Below are 21062 nucleotides of genomic sequence, written 5' to 3' on the forward strand. Positions count from 1 at the left end.
GGGTGTCAACTCGAGGATATGTTCCTAAAGTTATGTTCTAGGGTGTGATCCAGGCACAGGCACCAGAAACTGAACATTCTTAGTAGCGTTGCATGGACTCACCTCTTTATAAAGAAATCATGCTGCACAAGGTCACAGAGGATTCCAAGTTCTTTTTATTATAATGAGGAACATCTCTTTCCAGGCATATCCTTCCAAAGGCTCTTTTCCTACTTTTAAGAGAATCTACTGACAAACCAGAGTGCTCTCTGGTATGTAAGAAGCCAGAACACCAATTCTGGATGCTAACTGATGGTACTGGAGAAGTGTCTTGAAGGACCTCTCGGAAAACCCAAAGAAATATGCCTGTTACAGAACTATATACACAGCACTCTGATGGCCAGAATGCTCAGGTTCAACCATATTCTTTTAGAATGAACATGTACTCTCGTGCACTGATTTTCTGCACTATTGATTCTTTGCTTAATCAGACTTTGCTGGCAATTTTTTTCTACGAATGCAATTTATTCAGATTAAGCTAATTTACCCGCCCATCCAATTCTAAGGTTTTTCCCACTGTGACAGTTCATAGTGTCTCCTTTCCGATGTGCTTCTAAAAACGACTAGATATACATCTTCCTATCAAAGGTTTTAGGCTTTTTCAAAATCTGGGAACTCTTTCTTCAAATGAATTTTATAATCTCAAATATTAAAAAAACATTAAAAAAAAGATCTCTTACTGAAACAGGCACAAGGAAACTCAGGCTTGGACTTAGAGCCACATTCAACTCATTCTTTCCCATTTACCCTTTGGTAGATAGCTCAAAAGTTTAAAAGAACAGTTAGAATAATAATTGAGCTAAATGATATTTCAAACTCCCAGCCAGTCCTATGTTTCTACAAAAACAAAGTCAGATTGTCCAAAGAAAAATTTCACATTCCAAAGGCATTAGTGCTTGAAGCTTCTCCACACAGCAAGCCTACTCACCATGATGGGCTTCAGGATGTCCATGTTGGAATGAAGTACTTGCTCTGCTGCATCCAATTTCTCCCTTGGCAGGCTGCAAAGCTTGAAAACTTCTTGGTCACTAAGCTGAATCATCTCTTCTAGTTTTGATGCACTACACAGATTGGTCAAATGTAACTGGTAGCCTTGTAAAAATATCTGGAAGCATTTCATGCAAAGAGAGACAAGTAAAACTAGATTACAAAGATGGGAAGCTGGGTCCTTGAAGCCTTTTGGGGGACTTCACATCAATACAGGTTTGAAGAATGAACACCACTGCAACAGTCCATTGTATTGGGTCTCTTTCCTCAACTTTGGAATATACTGAGCCACAATCTGACTAGACATTAAAACCTGATTGTTGTGTCTGATTCATTAGCTCCAACATTCTTGTGCTTATATAAAAGGAAATCCTGAGTTCGTCTCTTCTTCTCAGAAGTGGGACAAATGATTCAGTGAATAGGAATCTAGAGTCTGAACTACTGAAACCACTTTTATTAGAGAAAAACATTCTTACTATGTTGAAAACTTGTATCTTATACTGGAGTTGGGCTGAATTTTTAAAAAGCATTTATACTATGTATTTGTAGTAGAGATATTTAACTGATGCAAAGAACTATGTTCAAGTAATTGCAGAATTTAGACTCTTCATTTTACTTGACCCAGAAGAGAGTACCAGAACTCCAAACCTCTTCTCATCTCATTGGTAGGGCATTTCTAAGTCACTCTTATCTATTCATTACAGCATACCCAGTAGAAAGCCTCTCCTTGGCCATATTTTGTTTAGTTAATTAGCTTTTCAGGCCTAAATAAACTGTGCCTCTTCATATATGGTCCTTAGTGTCTACAGACAGCAAGTTCATTAAGATGAAAGGCCTTCCTTTTCTTGCTCATTTTGTGTCCACAGTGCTGGAACATTAGAGACAGCAATTATTTGTGGAATTAATAAATGGATGATGTACTTTTTACTACTCCATTACTACCTGCCCTAGCAGTTTAAATTAGTGTAGCCTGACCTGCTTATATACAATCTAATAGGAATGATGGACCAAGATCTCTCAATACCTGTGCAGCTTTCTAACACTGAGGAGCATTTGGCCTGCCACTGTTTCCATTAAGTTTTCACATACTGCCAGATACTAAATCCCACTTCAGTTTCACTCCTTTCTCTATCCGTGCTGCCAGGCTGCCAGCCTACTTTGTGTTTAAAACTACACACAAACTCTCTCTATGCAAGGACTACCTCCTTACTTAGGATGCCCCTTATTTTAAATTGACTGGATATGACAGATATGAAATTGGCGGGGGTGCAACAGAAATTGTGCTAAATACAACTATCTTCATAAGCCTGCTGCATTTGGCCCATCTCCTAACCACACAATTAGTAAACACAAGACATATTCCCCTAGTTTCATAAGGGCAAGCAGTAAGCACATTTTTCTAATTTTAAAAATTCTAGCAGTATAGCACAGAGAAAACAAGTAGTGATTCTATGGCATCTTATTATGCTGATGGACAGTGACTGTAATGGGTATGTGGGGGGGATTTGATAATGGGGGGAATCTAGTAACTACAATGTTGCTCATGTAATTGTATATTAATGACACCAACAAGAAAAAAAGTTAAATAAATAAATAAATAAAAATTCTAGATACAGTAAAGCAAAGATCTTATTTTTAGGCATAAACACGTCTACTACTTCTGCTTACTGTAAAGACAAGCCAGTAAGTAGACATGAGCCAGGGTAAAGAAGCAGTTCTCCTTTCTACCAGAGAATAAACATGAGAAACTTCTCTAAAAATCAATAAGCAAGCAACCCAGGTCTGCTAACCACTGCACAGGAGCTCTATGATATCTAATAATGACAGAGGAATATTCTAAGAATCTAAGGTTAAAATTCTATGTAAACCCTAATATTATCTCCTGGTTTTATATATTAAGAAAAAACAAATATTTTCTCCTTATATGTTTTTTGTATCTATCTTTAAAGGAAGCATTAAATAAATCTCCTGTCTTAGATTTTATAGACAGAGCTGCTCCACATTAATAATCCTCAACCCTGGTTATTTTCTCAGAACTGTAGAATTGTAAAGAAAATGTTTGATTTCTCTTAACTTAAATTCATCCCCCTTATAGGGAGACGTTATGAACAAATGCCAGTTGACAGACAGGAAATAAGTTCTATTTCAACCAGCTGGCCCAGGATACCAGGTTGCATATTCCATCCTCTGGATGTTTTGGCAATGCCAGTAAAATAGGTGAAGCTGAATTTGAGCTAACAACCTCTTTCAGTGCCATTACAAAGACAGGACTTTTCCATTTTTTTCCAGGCATTCTTGAACAATGTAATTGTTATCAGCCCTACCAAGGAAGCTGATGGTCACAGCTTACCTTGTGGAGACTGACATTAGCCTCCAGGATATTGTCCACAGTAGGCCTTGGCAGAGAGAGGTTGTGATTCAGGAATCCAGAGAAGGTTTCATTGTCCCCCAAGAAATCCTGAAGTTTCAAGCCTGCTGAGAAATAGTGTTTGGTTTTCATTTAGTAAGTAACTCCAAAAAATATTGAAGTCAGTACAATGGGGCAGACTGAGAAAAACATCATAATATTAATTGCTTCACTTTAAACCAATTGATAAGAACAGGCTTCTGGCTTAAGCACAGAGAGAAACGAGATTCAGGGAGCTTCACCTTAGCAGGAGAGACATGAAAAGACTGCTTTCCCAAGACACGTGCTCCTAGACTCAAACACTGAGACAGCAACAGTGCTGCATGTGCATACACAGCCTTTCCTTGCTTTTCGAAGGAAAAAAAAAACTTTTTAAATGTTCTTGCCCATCCCCCTGAGAACTGTGACACCAATACCACTGCTCCTGCCTCCCCAATGCCATCTCAGATATCTAAAATCAGAGATACTTTAAGCCTAATTCCCACAAACCGCTGGGGCTGATTTCCTCTTGATGCAGAACAGTGGTTCTCAAACTTGAGTGGGCATCAGATCACTTGAAGGGCTTGTTAAAACAGATTGCTGGGTCCACCTCCAGACTTTCTGATACTAGTTTCTCCTTATCTGGGACCCACAGTTTGAGAAGCACTGGTACAGAGCATTATACATATCAAAGCATTTGTACACATGGTCTCACTTTAATACCAAATGTGGAAAAAATGATACGGAGCTCCAAAACCCACGCCTGCCATGCTTTAAGAAAACACGTCAACACACATTTAAAAATCAACCCTACTAAATGACTGGACTGATGCTGGGTTTCATACAGAATCCCTTTAAATAATAAGCCTTTCAGGTACATTTAGAAAAGGTTCTAATCCAGTGTACTGAAGCAGAAAAAACACTAGACAGAAATCCAAAATTTTAATCCCCAAAGTTGGAGGCTGTGTCTGGCAGTGTCACTTGGGTATTTCCTATCATCTTTCTGAACCTCAGCCTCTTCATCTCCGTAACAAGAGGTTTCTGACCAGGTAGAACCCCCTGACTCTAAACTGCTATCATTTTCTCTGTCTATTTCATTCCCTGTCCACTTCTTCTGCCCATCCTCTTAATAACCCAACTTCTTCTTTCAATAAGAAAGAAAACCAGAAATTCAGATGGCCAACATCGCTAGTCATCAGAGAGATGCAAATTAAAACCACAATGTGATATCACCTCACACCAGTAAGGATCGCCACCATCCAAAAGACTAACAACAACAAATATTGGTGAGGTTGGAAAAAGGAGAACCCTCCTGCACTGCTGGTGGGAATGTAAACTAGTTCAACCATTGTGGAAAGCAGTATGGAGGTTCCTCAAAAAGCTAAAAATAGAAATACCATTTGACCCCAGAATCCCACTCCTTGGAATATACCCAAAGAATACAACTTCTCAGATTCAAAAAGACATATGCACCCCTATGTTTATCACAGCACTATTTACAATAGCCAAGAAATGGAAGCAACCTAAGTGTCCATCAGTAGATGAATGGATAAAGAAGATGTGGTACATATACACAATGGAATATTATTCAGCCATAAGAAGAAAACAAATCCTACCATTTGCAACAACATGGATGAGCTAGAGGGTATTATGCTCAGTGAAATAAGCCAGGCGGAGAAAGACAAGTATCAAATGATTTCACTCATCTGTGGAGTATAAGAACAAAGAAAAAAACCGAAGGAGCAAAACAGCAGCAGACTCACAGAATCCAAGAATGGACTAACAGTTACCAAAGGGAAAGTGACTGGGAAGGATGAGTGGGAAGGAAGGGATAAGGGGAGGGGAAAAAAAAAAAGAGGGCACCATGATTAGCATGTATAATGTGGTGGGGGGCACGGGGAGGGCTGTACAACACAGAGAAGACAAGTAGTGATTCTACAGCATCTTACTACGCTGATGGACAGTGATTGTAATGGTGTATGTCGTGGGGGACTTGGTGATGGGGGGAGTCTAGTAAACATAATGTTCCTCATGTAATTGTAGATTAATGATACCAAAAAAAAAAAATGCTTTAAAAAAAAGAAAGAAAGAAAACCACCTCATCACAACCACATGACTTGGAAGTCTTCTTTGCAGACTGCAACCTACAGGCCCAGGCACTACCCAACCTCTAGGGGGCAAGCCTTGACAACCCAAATCACTGAACTGATGAGAATAGAGGTTTGATTTTATTGTGGCTACTGTGTGAATGCGAGGCTTAAAGAGGACAAGAGTTAATTCTCAGAGCTAATGGGGTCATATGCAAAGATAAAGTAGAAGAAGGGCCCAAATGCCCAACCAGATTTGCGTCAGCGCTGCCTGATCCAGGCAACTCTGCTTAAGCAAACTTTAATAATTCAGAATTATAGAAAGAAGAAACTAAGCATGATTCACATCTCTAGAGAAATTATTCTCTGACTACACCTTACTTGGCTAACTCCTAGATAATCCTCATGACACCTTCAAGAAACTGTTGCTTGCCCCTCTTCAGAATAGGTGCTCCTGTAGATGGCCACCTACCTGGTGCTCCCCATCATGTATGACATCATACTTTTACCATAGTGCTCACTTCTGTAATTGTCAAACCTTAAGAGCAGCTAAGGTGCACTTAGGGAGCATGCTAAAATGCAGTTTCTTGGGCCCAATTCCCAGAGATTCTGAACAGTGGATCTGGAGTGGGGCTTAAGAATCTGCATTTTAATAATGCAGAGGGTCTGGGAACTATACTTTTAGGGGTGGTGTTTTATTTGCATATTATCTCCAATAAACTATGCCTTTGGGACAGAGTATTTTATCTCTGAATCCCAGGGCCCGCCTCGGGGCCTGACAAAGAACTACTGGTCAGTGAATGAGGGCTGGATAACCAATAGTAAGAGATGGGATTAGGGCGGAAGATTCCAGAAGTATCTGAGCAGCAACACAGATCTCCTTTCAGCTGAGCCGGTCCAAGAAGGGCCCAGAGATGTCAGAAGAGTCCCTAGACTGCACCCCAGGAGTAAACAGGACCTCTAGTCACTAGTACTATATTCCCAGGGACACAAAGTGACACCCAAGGTGTGGCAGGACCGCTATCGTAGGGTTAAACAGGGAGGAAGGTGGGAAAGCTAGTAGCTTCAAGTGAAGCCTCACATGAAAAGCCAGACACTGACCACTAAGGAACAATGGAAAAAGTACCATACTTGAGGTCAGAAAACTTGGGTCTGTGTCCATTCATTTGCCAGGTCATTCCATCCAGCTGTGTCTCAACTGCCTTACCTATGATGTAAAGGGTTTCAAAAAAAGACCTCTCTAAGCCCTGGACAAACAGAATATATACATGAACTGATGCTCATTGACCTCCTGAGCCACAGATTCGTCCTGAGTGTGAAATGCCACAGCAGGACACCAACATCCTGCTACGGAACTTCAGAACAGCCTCGTCCCTCCAGAGGAGGGCTGTTGGAAGTGTGGAAGGTCAACCCAGGCTGCACTTGCAATGGGTCTAGGTCACGAGCAACACTCTGGAGACCAGCAAGTATGCTCAGCTTGTTTATAAGACTGTTTCATTATTTCAACAGGCTCTGAGGATGAGAACAGCTGGATGTGATCAAATTCCACCCGCCTATCAGTGTATCCTGTGAATGAGACATAAGAACCAAGAGGCTAATGAAATGTTCCACAAACCCAGGAGCACACGTGCGTGGGGTGGTGAGGTCGCTGGGTGCAGAAGCAACAGGAAGCGCCAAAGATCCCTGGCTACAAAAAACTTGCAGTCTGATCACATGAATATCATCCTTGGCTTCTATTAGACTAAAATGGGGAGATTTACAAAATACCCATTGCTTGGGCCACACATCCTAACAGATAATCAGAACTTCTGGAGCTACACCCGGCATCAGAATTTTATAAAATTCCCCAAGTGATTCTAGCCAAGCTTGAGAAACAATGGTGTGGCAGAAAAATCAGGGGTGTGGGACCAGAAAAACCTAGCTTTGATATTGGACTGTGCCGTCAGTATTTAACTGTGTGGCTTTGAGAAATTTATTTTGCCTTCTGGAGCCCAAGTTTTCTTCCTAAGAGGTAAGGATAACAATATTCACTTTTTCAAAGATAAGAGGATTAAAGATATTCATATGTAAAGCATGAGTATTGAGCAACTGGCTCACAGTACGTGCTCAATAAGTGGTAATAATTTTCTCATGGCTGAATATGTTGTTTTCACTCAACTTTACCAATGTACCACAATGAAGTACAGTGAAAAGGTAAGAGAGTTCCTGACTTCAAGAAACTTCCAAGGCTGATAAGGGAGATGAAGAGACAAATCAATAAAGCAAGAGGGATGAGAAAGCCAGAGGAAGGCAGTTTACACAAGTGTTTGACCAAGAGAAGGCTTATATGCAAGTGCTCTGGGGAGAAGAGTCAGGCTGGAGCCATATTATGGAAAAGGACAGAGTCAAAAGTCTCTAGATCTAGAGGCTGTGGCTTTTTAGGATAGGGTAAGGCAGGGACCAGGACACCCTGCAGTCATAGTGCCACGCACACATTAAGTTCTCAATATTTTTTTGAATGAATAATAAGTCCACAAGCAGATAAAGAGAGACAAGGTTCCTCAAAACCTAAGATTTGGAAAGCAGATTGGGAGAGGAACAGGAAGGAGTGTGATGTGAGGCCAGAGTGGAGCAGCAGCTTTGTATCTCTGGTCTCAGTTTTCTCCATTAAGTTGCTGGCAGGAAAATGAGTAGAGAAGCCAAGAATGCTAAGAAAGCCAGATGTCAAAAACAACCCTTTTCTCCTCTTAGCCCAACTAACTCCACCTCTTTCTTTATGACTTGGCCCATGAGTCATCTCCTCCAGGAAGCCTGCCCTCACTTTCCCACCATAGGGCTGGATAAGGTGTCCATCCTCTGTGCCCTAATAGCCTCCTATGCTTCCCTCAAGTAGCACACAGATCAACTTGCAGTTGCCTGAGCACGACTTTCCCACCAGAACACAAGTGCCTTGAGGGCCAGGACTTTGTAACTCCAAAGCACAGCAGTGCCTGGCACAGAGGAGACACTCCACAAATGGTGGAGGTATCTTCATGAGTGAATACATTAATGAACTGAGGTGGTCTAAGAAAGAGCCAATTGGGGAAGAGTAAATTCACCTTGCTGTGGTTAGGAAAGAGTGGATCAGAACATGAATGTGAAATGAATGTGAAACAAACCAGGTCAAGAGAGCACTGGAGCTGCTCTAACCCACTCAGCTGCTTCAGCTCAAGTCAAGACGGTCAGGAGGGTGGAAGCTGGAAACAGGAAGCAGAAAGTGTCAGTAACAGAAAAAATGGGGATGACGATGGCATTTACCTCATTGGGCTGAGCTGGGGTAAAATGAGAAAATGTACCAGAAGTCCTAGAATAACACCTGGCACTGAGAAAAGTACTCAATAAAGGATGACTAATACCATCATCAATTTCAGGAAAGACTGATCTCATTAGCTCATTGCTACTTTAACCTTAAGGCATATGTCTTTAGATAAGAGCACAGAAGTGACTTTGCCAACTAAGTCCATGTTAAACTTATGATCTGAGGTGGGGGGGGTGTGTATGTGTGTGTGTGTATGTGTGTTATATACTTGCCTGGCTGAGTTCCTGAATTGGACAGAATTATTAACTTCTTTCTGCTGACACTGTCTATAAGATGAAGAAAAGGTTGAAGCAAACTGACTTGCCTATTCAGAACTTTATAGAAGAATAAATGAATCTGGCATTTTACAGAGAATCAATGGGAATGATCACACCTACGGGGTCACTGCAAGGATGGGCACAGGTGGGGGATGACCAGTAAGAAAGACCAGTCATTGGAAGCAAGGCAGGGAATACTTGGAAGAAATTAGTCACTTCTTTAGCCATTTAACTTTGCCCACGAGGTAATATATGACCTGGATTTTCTTATGTAAAATGTGTGAATTATAGAGGATGATATCCAGTTTTCTTATCCACAGTAGTGAAAAGTACACTTGGGATAAAAGGAAATTGACACTGGATTTAGCATCAGAAAATCCAAATTCAAGTCCCAGCTCTGCTGTTTCCTAATTGTGTAACCATGAACCTCACTTTTCCCCTTTCCTTAGTCTCTCTGGGCCTCAGTTTTCTTTAGATGTAAAATGGGGCTAATAATATTCACAGACTGTTGTGAAAACCAAGATCAAGAATGTGAAAGTCGTCTTTCAGAGGCAAGAGTTAACAAGCCTCATGCCTGCAGGGGTTACTGAGAGGAAATAAATGCTGCCACAGAACAGAGCCACCAGGGAGCTGGGCTAGTCACTAATTAAACATGAGTCCCTGCAGCCTGCAGAGAAGACTGAAAGTCACTACCCAGTAAAAAGTCAAGACAGCTTTCCTGCTGCAGTCTCTCCAATGTGGTCCAAAATACGTCATCCCGTGCATTCAGCCTCCTTGGTTTTGCCTGAAGGAGCAAATGACCATTTCCCGAGAGCTTTGCTTTGGATGCAGGGAGGTGGGGCACAGGAAAGGGAGAAAAAATATATCAGGAGCTTGGAGTCTAAAGAACAAAACAAGTGAAATGCTTTTTTGTGGGCTGAGGAAGAACAGGACAGAATCCTCAGTTTCTCACCAATCCTCTGGGCCAGGCCTCTCTGGCCAAGCTTAGGAAACACTTCCACAGCAGGTAGAGGGTGTAGCAGAGAGAGGCCCTGCACTGGTGGGGGTGGGGGGGATGGGGAGGGGTGCTTTCAGAGCCACTTAGTGGTCCTTGGGCTTCTGCTAGAGCACAGCAAAGGAGGAGGAGGACACAGACAGAAAGGGGCCGGAAGGCGGAGGAAGGAAGCCCTTGGCCGGTGCCAGTGGGGGTTACTCTCGGTCAGTGCCCTCAGGTCCCCAGCTTGGGTTTCAAGATTGCTGTCGTCTCTTTTGTTCAACATGAAAAAGAACCACAGCACTCAGCCGCTTGAGAAGTGGGTGGAGCAGGCAAATTAAAAGAAGAAGTGGAGAAAGAGATAGCCTCAGCATCCAAGGCCCAAATATTCTTCTTAAAAGGATACCAGGAGGGGTCCCTGCCCTCAACCAGTCAAATGGAAAATGGCCTCCTGAGCGGGGGTGGGGGGTGCTCTGGTACAAATTCTTACTCATAGCTCTACTTAGCCTAAGCTTGTCTGGCCATATAAACAAAGCCATGGACCATTTCTCTCCTATAAAAGGGTGGGTAAGAAACACACACAGTTGTTTCCTAGGTGTTTGTTGTTTTGGTTTGTTATCCTGGTGCTAGGGCCCTACTTTCTTCTTCAAACAATAGTTTGTGCCTGCTTCACTGAGATGGCTTGACCCTCTCTGGCAGGACCAGAGCTTCTTTGGAGGTTCAGGGATCTGGAGAAGGCAATAAGGCAGGGTACTCTGGCTGCTCCCTGGGATGATTCCTTAGAAAGTTAAGAGGAGACTGGGAGCCAAGGGTCCATACAGCTTCAGAATCTCCCTGCTGTGCATCAGGGCCTGGAGTTCCCAGCCTCAGAGGGCTTGCAGAGGGATACCCAAGACATACCTAAATTATCTCAGGTGCTGGAGTCTGGCTTACCTGGTTCAAATGTCAGTCCAGAGTTTTCCAGTTACGTGGCCTTAGAGATGTCATTTAAGCTCTCTGAGCCTCCAGTTTTCTATAAATGGAGATCTACCCTACTAAGCATATGGGTTAGGTAAGCACTAATGAAGTTAAGTCCATAAAATACTAAATACTGACTTACACATAACTGCAAGAAAAAATACAAGCTGAAAACTAAACAAGTTCAAAACAAATGTTGATATAGTTATGGATAACAATTATGTGATGGGTTTCCAAGAATAGCCAAATATTTAGGGTTATGCTTCCTGAACCCTTTGAGGTGATTATGAGGGAAGCCAGGGTCCTCATTTGAGATTAATAGGAGTACTACCACTTTAGAAATTATACATTCCTTGAAGCATTTTACATGTAATGTGAACTTGCATCAATTCAACAAACTTCTAAATGAACCCAAAATACTAGTGCTATGGTTCAAAGGAATAATACTCTTGGTGCTCTTAGAAGTCAGGAGTCTATAATAGAAGAGATGCTGTATAAAGACATGATCTGTGCCTTTGCCTTCCAAGAGGAGATGGACAGAGGGTCAGGTAAGCAGAGTTGTAGGGCTCCAGCCCTCTCTGCCACTGCAGAATCAGTCATCATTGAAATCAAGGGATGGAAAGAGACATCTGCTAAGACAATAGCATACCCATGTCTTACTGAAGAGTTGGCAAGGTGGGAGAGCTTGTTGGCAGACCCTGGAATGAGGACTGGTGTCAGCTGATAAGAAGCTGAATGGTAGCTATGTCCCAAAGGACCAGTGGAGACCGTGGCCCCAGAGGGGAAGGGTGACCTGGCCAGACTAGCCAGAAGCACTCTTGATGCAATGGGGGTGACAGGCACAGTTGGGTTCTGGGTTTTGAAGCCCAGAAGGGAATGAAAGGTAACACTGAGGAGGTAACACTGGCCCAAATGAGTTCTGGAGAAAGAAAGGAAGAGACAAAGGGCCAACATTAGAAAAAGCGAGTAGATAGCTGGGTGAACTCTGCATGGACTCTGTAAGGGCCAGAGAGGTGGGAAGGTGAGAAAGGATGCCCAGAAAATGCACAGGATGGAGAGAAGGTAAAAGATCAAAAGTATGAAGAAACACAAAGTCCAGATAAAGGAGAGATCAAACAAAAAGAGCAGACAGAAAAAGAGCTGGGAAGAAAGGAGTTTGAGGCATTCAGTTTTCACTGATGAGCTGGTCTCCAACTGAAAATGAGACCAGACACTCCTAACACCATTTGATGTGGGATTAAAATTAGCCAGAGTGACGTTGAGAGGTCTAGGGAGCACAGGAAAGGAAAGGAAGATGGGCATCCAAGTCAGGGGCTGAGAAGGAATTCTTTCCAGGGCTGGACTAAAGAAAAATTGTTAATATATATAATGTATAAACAGCTTAGTTTTTTCTTTATTTTAAAATTAATAAAATGTTTTAATAAGGGACATGGTGGTGATCTGTAGTCAGAGGAAGATGATTACCATTTCTCAAGCATCAGAAATATTATATGTATAATTTTCTACAATTCCTAAAACAAGCTTTTGAAAAACCTATTACTACCATTTTTCAAATAGACCCAGAAAGGTAAATCTCCTACTCAAGGTCACAGAACTAGCAAGTGGTAAATCTGAACCCAGACAGCTTTGGCTACAATGTTCTCTACCAGACTGGGAATTAAGTGAATGGCTTTATTCTTTAAAAGTGCTTCATCATCATTTTCGGCCTCAAAAACTGATGATGCCACCCATGCTTCCAGGTACTGGAATAGGGCAACATGGCAGCATGGTATGGGGGAATAATGTTGGGAACTGGGGCATACACAGACCCAGATTCAATTCACAGCTTTATTCTGTGACCTTGGGCAACAGACATAACCCTTTCAAGACTCAGTTTCCTCAGCAATAAAATGGGGATGATAATACCAGCCTACTAGAGCCTTTGTAAGCCTTAAATGTAACAATATATTAAAATGTAAAATAGCATCATTACCTGGTGCAACTTAGTCTGTTGGACAAAGTGTCACTCTAAGATTGCCTTTTTTTGCCTCAGTGCAACAACAATAACAGGGCCAGAAGTGGGAAGCTTTCAAGTGGAAACAAACTAGCCTCCCAAATTGCTCTTTGCCACCCACAGGGTAAATAAATCTAATACTGGAAAAGTAAGAGACAAAAAACACTGTTCTTGGTGTTAACAATTCAAACTTTTTAAAGGCAGTCTGATATTGTGGGGTACACACTGTCCTGTAATTATGTTTTCTATTCTTGTCTGGGTAAAGTTGACCTTTGGTTCAATTTAGTTCAAACAATATTTCAACACAGCAGTGCAACACTGCATTCACCTAGCTGGGACCAGGCCCCTACTCTGGATAAAAATCAACAGCCTAGGCTCTGGGCTCTGGGCTACAGCCTGGCTGTGACAGGTCTGGGAAAACTTTCTGGTATTAGGTGCAAAGGTTTCAAAATATGAAACCCTAAGGCCCTAAATCAGAACTTTCAAGAAGTGCATACAGAACATGAATTACAATCATACAAAGATTTCAAGAAATTTTCAGTTTGATGACATAATGTTGACACATATGTCATCAGATCTCCCAACAAGAAGACACATGGCAGGCTCACAAGGACAGAAAACAATGTTTGGGGCTACAACTTCAACTTCAGTGGTTGCCCAAATGAAATGAAGGGGCTCAGCCAAGGAAGAAGTAGCTATGAGTCACAGGATGTTCTTTATAGACAGATCTTGGGGAATGTTCCCCCCATGCCTGTTATCCATGGAGCCGGGAAGCAGAGGAAGTTTGGCATTTCTGTCTGAGGTCCTCTGTCTCCATTCCAATCCCAGCACATCCATGCCCAGGATCCTGTGACCTTAGGGAAGTTTCTGGCTATCCTACACTGCTCTCTTTAGGATGTAATAAAAACAGAGTACAAAAGACTGATAAACCTTTTCTTGCCCCTTGTCAGTTGTGCTTCCTTAGGCAGGTTACTTAGCCTCTCTGAACTTCAAACCCTACATGTGCATAAAAATGAACCAAGCCCCCTCAACTCATCTGATAGTTGTAAAAATGTAGTTACTAGGGGGGCGGAAGATGGCGGCGTGAGTAGAGCAGCGGAAATCTCCTCCCAAAACAACATATCTATGAAAATATAACAAAGACAACCCTTCCTAGAATAAAGACCAGAGGACACAGGACAATATCCAGACCACATCCACACCTGAGAGAACCCAGCGCCTCGCGAAGGGGGTAAGATACAAGCCCCGGCCCCGCGGGAGCCGAGCGCCCCTCCCCCCAGCTCCCGGCAGGAGAAGAGCAGGCAGAGCGGGAGGGAGACGGAGCCCAGGGCTGCCGAACACCCAGCCCCAGCCATCCGGGCCAGAGTGCAGGGCCCTCGATACTGGGAAAACAGGGCAGCAAGAACAGTGAGCAGGCACTGGAGGCTGGGCGACAGAGGGCATAAGAAAAGCGCGCGACCATTTTTTTTTTTTTTTTGCTTTTTTGCTGCTTTGTTTTGGCGAGCGCTTTATGGAAGTCTTAAAGGGACAGGGACCCCAATATTAGGGAAACAGGGCAGAAAGACCGGTGAGCAGAGGCCTGAGGCTGGCACCGGAGAATAAAGAAAAACGAACGATCACCTTTTTTTTTTTTAATTAAAAAAAATTTTTTTTTTTTAATTAAAAAAATTTTTTTTGTTTTTTTTTGTGGTCGTTGTTTTGTTTTGGCGGGTGCTTTTTGGAAGTCTTAAAGGGGCAGGGCGGGCCACTTAATCCAGAGGTAGGGAATCCGGGATCTCTGGGCACCCTAACCCCTGGGCTGCAGGGAGCAGGGAGGCCCCTTATGGAGATAAATAGCCTCCCAGCAGCTCCTGCTCCAATGCGACTCCACCACTTTGGAGCAGCTGCCTGAGCCAGGCCACGCCCACAGCAACAGCGGAGATTAACTCCATAGCAGCCGGGCAGGAAGCAGAAACCCTGTCTGCGCGCAGCTGCGCAGGACAAGCCACTAGAGGCCGCTGTTCTCCCAGGAGAGGAGGGCCACAAACCAACAAGAAAGGAAGTCCTTCCAGCCGACACTCGTCCCAGTTCTGCAGACTATTCCTATCACCATGAAAAGGCAAAGCTACAGGCAGACAAAGATCACAGAGACAACACCAGAGAAGGAGACAGACCTAACCAGTCTTCCTGACAAAGAATTCAAAATAAGAATCATAAACATGCTGACAGAGATGCAGAGAAATACGCAAGAAAAATGGGATGAAGTCCGGAAAGAGATCACAGATGCCAGAAAGGAGATCGCAGAAATGAAACAAACTCTGGAAGGGTTTATAAGCAGAATGGATAGAATGCAAGAGGCCATTGATGGAATTGAAATCAGAGAACAGGAACGCATAGAAGCTGACATAGAGAGAGACAAAAGGATCTCCAGGAATGAAACAATATTAAGAGAACTGTGTGACCAATCTAAAAGGAGCAATATCCGTATTATAGGGGTCCCAGAAGAAGAAGAGAGAGGCAAAGAGATGGAAAGTATCTTAGAAGAAATAATTGCTGAAAACTTCCCCACACTGGGGGAGGAAGTAATCAAACAGACCACGGAAATACACAGAACCCCCAACAGAAAGGATCCAAGAAGGGCAACACCAAGACACATAATAATTAAAATGGCAAAGATCAAGGACAAGGAAAGAGTGTTAAAGGCAGCTAGAGAGAAAAAGGTCACCTATAAAGGGAAACCCATCAGGCTAACGTCAGATTTCTCAACAGAAACCCTACAGGCCAGAAGAGAATGGCATGATATATTTAATACAATGAAACAGAAGGGCCTTGAACCAAGGATACTGTATCCAGCACGACTATCATTCAAATATGATGGTGGGATTAAACAATTCCCAGACAAACAAAAGCTGAGGGAATTTGCTTCCCACAAACCACCTCTACAGAACATCTTACAGGGACTGCTCTAGATGGGAGCACTCCTAGAAAGAGCACAGCACAAAACACCCAACATATGAAGAATCGAGGAGGAGGAACAAGAAGGGAGAGAAGAAAAGAATCTCCAGACAGTGTATATAACAGCTCAATAAGCGAGCTAAGTTAGGCAGTAAGATACTAAAGAGGCTAACCTTGGGGCGGAGCCAACATGGCGGCGTGAGTAGGACAGTGGGAATCTCCTCCCAAAAACATATATACTTTTGAAAATACAACAAACACAACTAGCCCTAAAAGAGAGACCAGAAGACGCAGGACAGTGGCCAGACTGCAGCTACACCAGCGAGAACCCAGCGACTGGTGAAAGGGGTAAGATACAAGCCCCGGCCCTGCGGGACGCGAGCGCCCCTCCCCCCAGCTCCCGGCGGGAGAACAATAGGCAGAGCGGGAGGGAGACGGAGACCAGGACTGCCGAACACCCAGCCCCAGCCATCCGGGCCAGAGCGCAGACACAGTATATGCCCAGGGGGCCCTGGATACTGGGAGAACAGGGGGTAGACCTCAGAGCGGGTGCTGAAGCTGATGCCCCTGTGACAAAGAAAAGCGGGGGCTTTTTTGAAAGTCTTAAAGGGACAGGGACTTAACAGCTTGACGGAAACAACCCAGGTCACAGTACAGCAGCTGGAAATTACAGGGAAAACCGGGTGCACTAACCCCCTGGGCAACAGCTCTGAGACCCCTCACGGAGGCAAACAGTCAAGCAGCCCCCCCATCCATCACCCCACCGGGCGCTGCGAAAGCAGAGAAGCAGCCTGAGACAAATTCCGCCCACAGAAAGGGAAATTTCTCCCTTCCGGCCAGGCAAGACACAAAGACCCACTCTACACGCAATTACCCAACACAAGCCACTAGGGGTCGCAGTTGCCCCAGTAAAGAAAGGCCAGTAGTAAGTGAAAATTTTGGCCCTCCCAGCTGACAGTCAATAGCACCTGTCAACATGAAAAGGCAAAAAAATATGATTCAGACAAGACTAACCCAGACAGCTTCGGCATCTGCTACATCTTCCCCTGAGAAGGAATCTGGGGAGATAGATTTAGCCAGTCTACCTGAAAAAGAATTCAAAACAAAAGTCATAACCATGCTGATGGACTTGCAGAGAAATATGCAAGAACTAAGGAAGGAGAATTCAGAAATAAAACAAGCTCTGGAAGGACTTCAAAACAGAATGGACGAGATGCAAGAGACCATTAATGGACTAGAAAACAGAGAGCAGGAACGCAGAGAAGCTGATGCAGAGAGAGATAAAAGGATCTCCAGGAATGAAAGAATTTTAAGAGAGCTGAGTGATCAATATAAAAGAAATAATTTAAGAATCATAGGCATTCCAGAAGAAGTAGAGAGAGAAAAGGGGATAGAAAATGTCTTTGAAGAAATAATTGCTGAAAATTTCCCCAAACTAGGGGAAGAAATGGCCTCTCAGACCACAGAGGTACACAGAACTCCCATGACAAGGGATCCAAGGAGGGCAACACCAAGACACATAATAATTAAAATGGCAAAGATCAAAGACAAGGACAAAGTATTACAAGCAGCCAGAGAGAAAAAAAAGGTTACCTACAAAGGAAAACCCATCAGGCTATCATCAGACTTCTCAACAGAAACCCTACAGGCCAGAAGAGAATGGCATGATATACTTAATGCAATGAAACAGAAGGGCCTCGAACCAAGACTACTGTATCCAGCACGAATATCATTTAAATATGAAGGAGGGATTAAACAATTCCCAGACAAGCAAAAGTTGAGGGAATTTGCCTCCCACAAACCACCTCTACAGGGCATCCTACAGGGACTGCTCTAGATGGGAGCACTCCTAAAAAGAGCACACAACAAAACACCCAACATATGAAGAAGGGAGGAGGAGGAATAAGAAGGGAGAGAAATAAAGAATCATCAGATTGTGTTTATAATAGCTCAACAAGCGAGTTAAGTTAGACAGTAAAACAGTAAAGAAGCTAACCCTAAACCTTTGGTAACCACAAACTTAAAGCCTGCAATGGCAATAAATTCATACCTTTCAATAATCACCCTAAATGTAAATGGACTGAATGCACCAATCAAAAGACACAGAGTAATAGAATGGATAAAAAAGCAAGATCCATCCATATGCTGCTTACAAGAGACTCACCTCAAACCCAAAGACGCGCACAGACTTAAAGTCAAGGGATGGAAAAAGATATTTCAAGCAAACAACAGAGAGAAGAAAGCAGGTGTTGCAATTCTGGTATCAGACAAAACAGACTTCAAAATAAAGAAAGTAAAAAAAGACAAAGAAGGACATTACATAATGATAAAGGGCTCAGTCCATCAAGAGGATATAACCATTATAAATATATATGCACCCAATACAGGAGCACCAACATACCTGAAACAAATATTAACAGAACTAAAGGAGGAAATAGAATGCAATGCATTCATTCTAGGAGACTTCAACACACCACTCACTCCAAAGGACAGATCCACCAGACAGAAAATAAGTAAGGACACAGAGGCACTGAACAACACACTAGAACAGATGGACCTAATAGACATCTACAGAACTCTACATCCAAAAGCAACAGGATACACGTTCTTCTCAAGTGCACATGGAACATTCTCCAGAATAGACCACATACTAGGACACAAAAAGAGCCTCAGTAAATTCCAAAAGATTGAAATCCTACCAACCAACTTTTCAGACCACAAAGGCATAAAACTAGAAATAAATTGTACAAAGCAAGCAAAGAGGCGCACAAACACATGGAGGCTTAACAACATGCTCCTAAATAATCAATGGATCAATGACCAAATCAAAATGGAGATCCAGCAATATATGGAAACAAATGACAACAACAACACTAAGCCCCAACTTCTGTGGGACACAGCAAAAGCAGTCTTAAGAGGAAAGTGTATAGCAATCCAAGCATATTTAAAAAAGGAAGAGCAATCCCAAATGAATGGTCTAATGTCACAATTATCGAAATTGGAAAAAGAAGAACAGATGAGGCCTAAGGTCAGCAGAAGGAGGGACATAATAAAGATCAGAGAAGAAATAAATAAAATTGAGAAGAATAAAACAATAGCAAAAATCAATGAAACCAAGAGCTGGTTTATAAACAAAATAAACAAAATAGATAAGCCTCTAGCCAGACTTATTAAGAAGAAAAGAGAGTCAACACAAATCAACAGTATCAGAAACGAGAAAGGAAAAATCACGACGGACCCCACGGAAATGCAAAGAATTATTGGAGAATACTATGAAAACCTATATGCTAACAAGCTGGGAAACCTAGGAGAAATGGACAACTTCCTAGAAAAATATAACCTTCCAAGATTGACCCAGGAAGAAACAGAAAATCTAAACAGACCAATTACCAGCAACGAAATTGAAGAGGTAATCAAAAAACTACCAAAGAACAAAACCCCCGGGCCAGATGGATTTACCTCGGAATTTTATCAGACATACAGGGAAGACATAATACCCATTCTCCTTAAAGTTTTCCAAAAAATAGAGGAGGAGGAGATACTCCCAAACTCATTCTATGAAGCTAACATCACCCTAATACCAAAACCAGGCAAAGACCCCACCAAAAAAGAAAACTACAGACCAATATCCCTGATGAACGTAGATGCAAAAATACTCAACAAAATATTAGCAAACCGAATTCAAAAATACATCAAAAGGATCATACACCATGACCAAGTGGGATTCATTCCAGGGATGCAAGGATGGTACAACATTCGAAAGTCCATCAACATCATCCACCACATCAACAAAAAGAAAGACAAAAACCACATGATCATCTCCATAGATGCTGAAAAAGCATTTGACAAAGTTCAACATCCATTCATGTTAAAAACTCTCAGCAAAATGGGAAGAGAGGGCAAGTACCTCAACATAATAAAGGCCATCTATGATAAACCCACAGCCAACATTATATTGAACAGCGAGAAGCTGAAAGCATTTCCTCTGAGATCGGGAACTAGACAGGGATGCCCACTCTCTCCACTGTTATTTAACATAGTACTGGAGGTCCTAGCCACGGCAATCAGACAAAATAAAGAAATACAAGGAATCCAGATTGGTAAAGAAGAAGTTAAACTGTCACTATTTGCAGATGACATGATACTGTACATAAAAAACCCTAAAGACTCCACCCCAAAACTACTAGAACTGATATCGGAATACAGCAAAGTTGCAGGATACAAAATCAACACACAGAAATCTGTGGCTTTCCTATATACTAACAATGAACCAACAGAGAGAGAAATCAGGAAAACAACTCCATTCACAATTGCATCAAAAAAAATAAAATACCTAGGAATAAACCTAACCAAAGAAGTGAAAGACTTATACTCTGAAAACTACAAGTCACTCTTAAGAGAAATTAAAGGGGACACTAACAGATGGAAACTCATCCCATGCTCGTGGCTAGGAAGAATTAATATCGTCAAAATGGCCATCCTGCCCAAAGCAATATACAGATTTGATGCAATCCCTATGAAACTACCAGCAACATTCTTCAATGAACTGGAACAAATAATTCAAAAATTCATATGGAAACACCAAAGACCCCGAATAGCCAAAGCAATCCTGAGAAAGAAGAATAAAGTAGGGGGGATCTCACTCCCCAACTTCAAGCTCTACTATAAAGCCATAGTAATCAAGACAATTTGGTACTGGCACAAGAGCAGAGCCACAGACCAATGGAACAGACTAGAGAATCCAGACATTAACCCAGACATATATGGTCAATTAATATTTGATAAAGGAGCCATGGACATACAATGGCGAAATGACAGTCTCTTCAACAGGTGGTGCTGGCAAAACTGGACAGCTACATGTAGGAGAATGAAACTGGACCATTGTCTAACCCCATATACAAAAGTAAACTCAAAATGGATCAAAGACTTAAATGTAAGTCACGAAACCATTAAACTCTTGGAAGAAAACATAGGCAAAAACCTCTTAGACATAAACATGAGTGACCTCTTCTTGAACATATCTCCCTGGGCAAGGAAAACAACAGCAAAAATGAGTAAGTGGGACTAAATTAAGCTGAAAAGCTTCTGTACAGCAAAAGACACCATCAATAG

General features: G+C 42.4%; 1 protein-coding gene across 5 annotated transcripts in view; it reads right to left on the minus strand.

Moving 5' to 3' along the window:
- Positions 1 to 21062, minus strand: part of ABCA1 (ATP binding cassette subfamily A member 1) — a 144446-nt gene that overhangs the window by 77443 nt on the left and 45941 nt on the right. For all 5 annotated transcript variants that reach the window (XM_057498894.1, XM_057498895.1, XM_057498893.1 and 2 more), the window contains exons 6-7: positions 3377 to 3498; positions 968 to 1144 (exon numbers count right to left, since the gene is read on the minus strand). In XM_057498894.1, the coding sequence (XP_057354877.1) occupies positions 968 to 1144; positions 3377 to 3498 (299 nt within the window). The remainder of the gene's footprint in view (positions 1 to 967; positions 1145 to 3376; positions 3499 to 21062) is intronic.

This window comes from Manis pentadactyla, chromosome 3 (assembly GCF_030020395.1).
Source record: "Manis pentadactyla isolate mManPen7 chromosome 3, mManPen7.hap1, whole genome shotgun sequence".
Lineage (NCBI taxonomy): Eukaryota > Metazoa > Chordata > Mammalia > Pholidota > Manidae > Manis > Manis pentadactyla.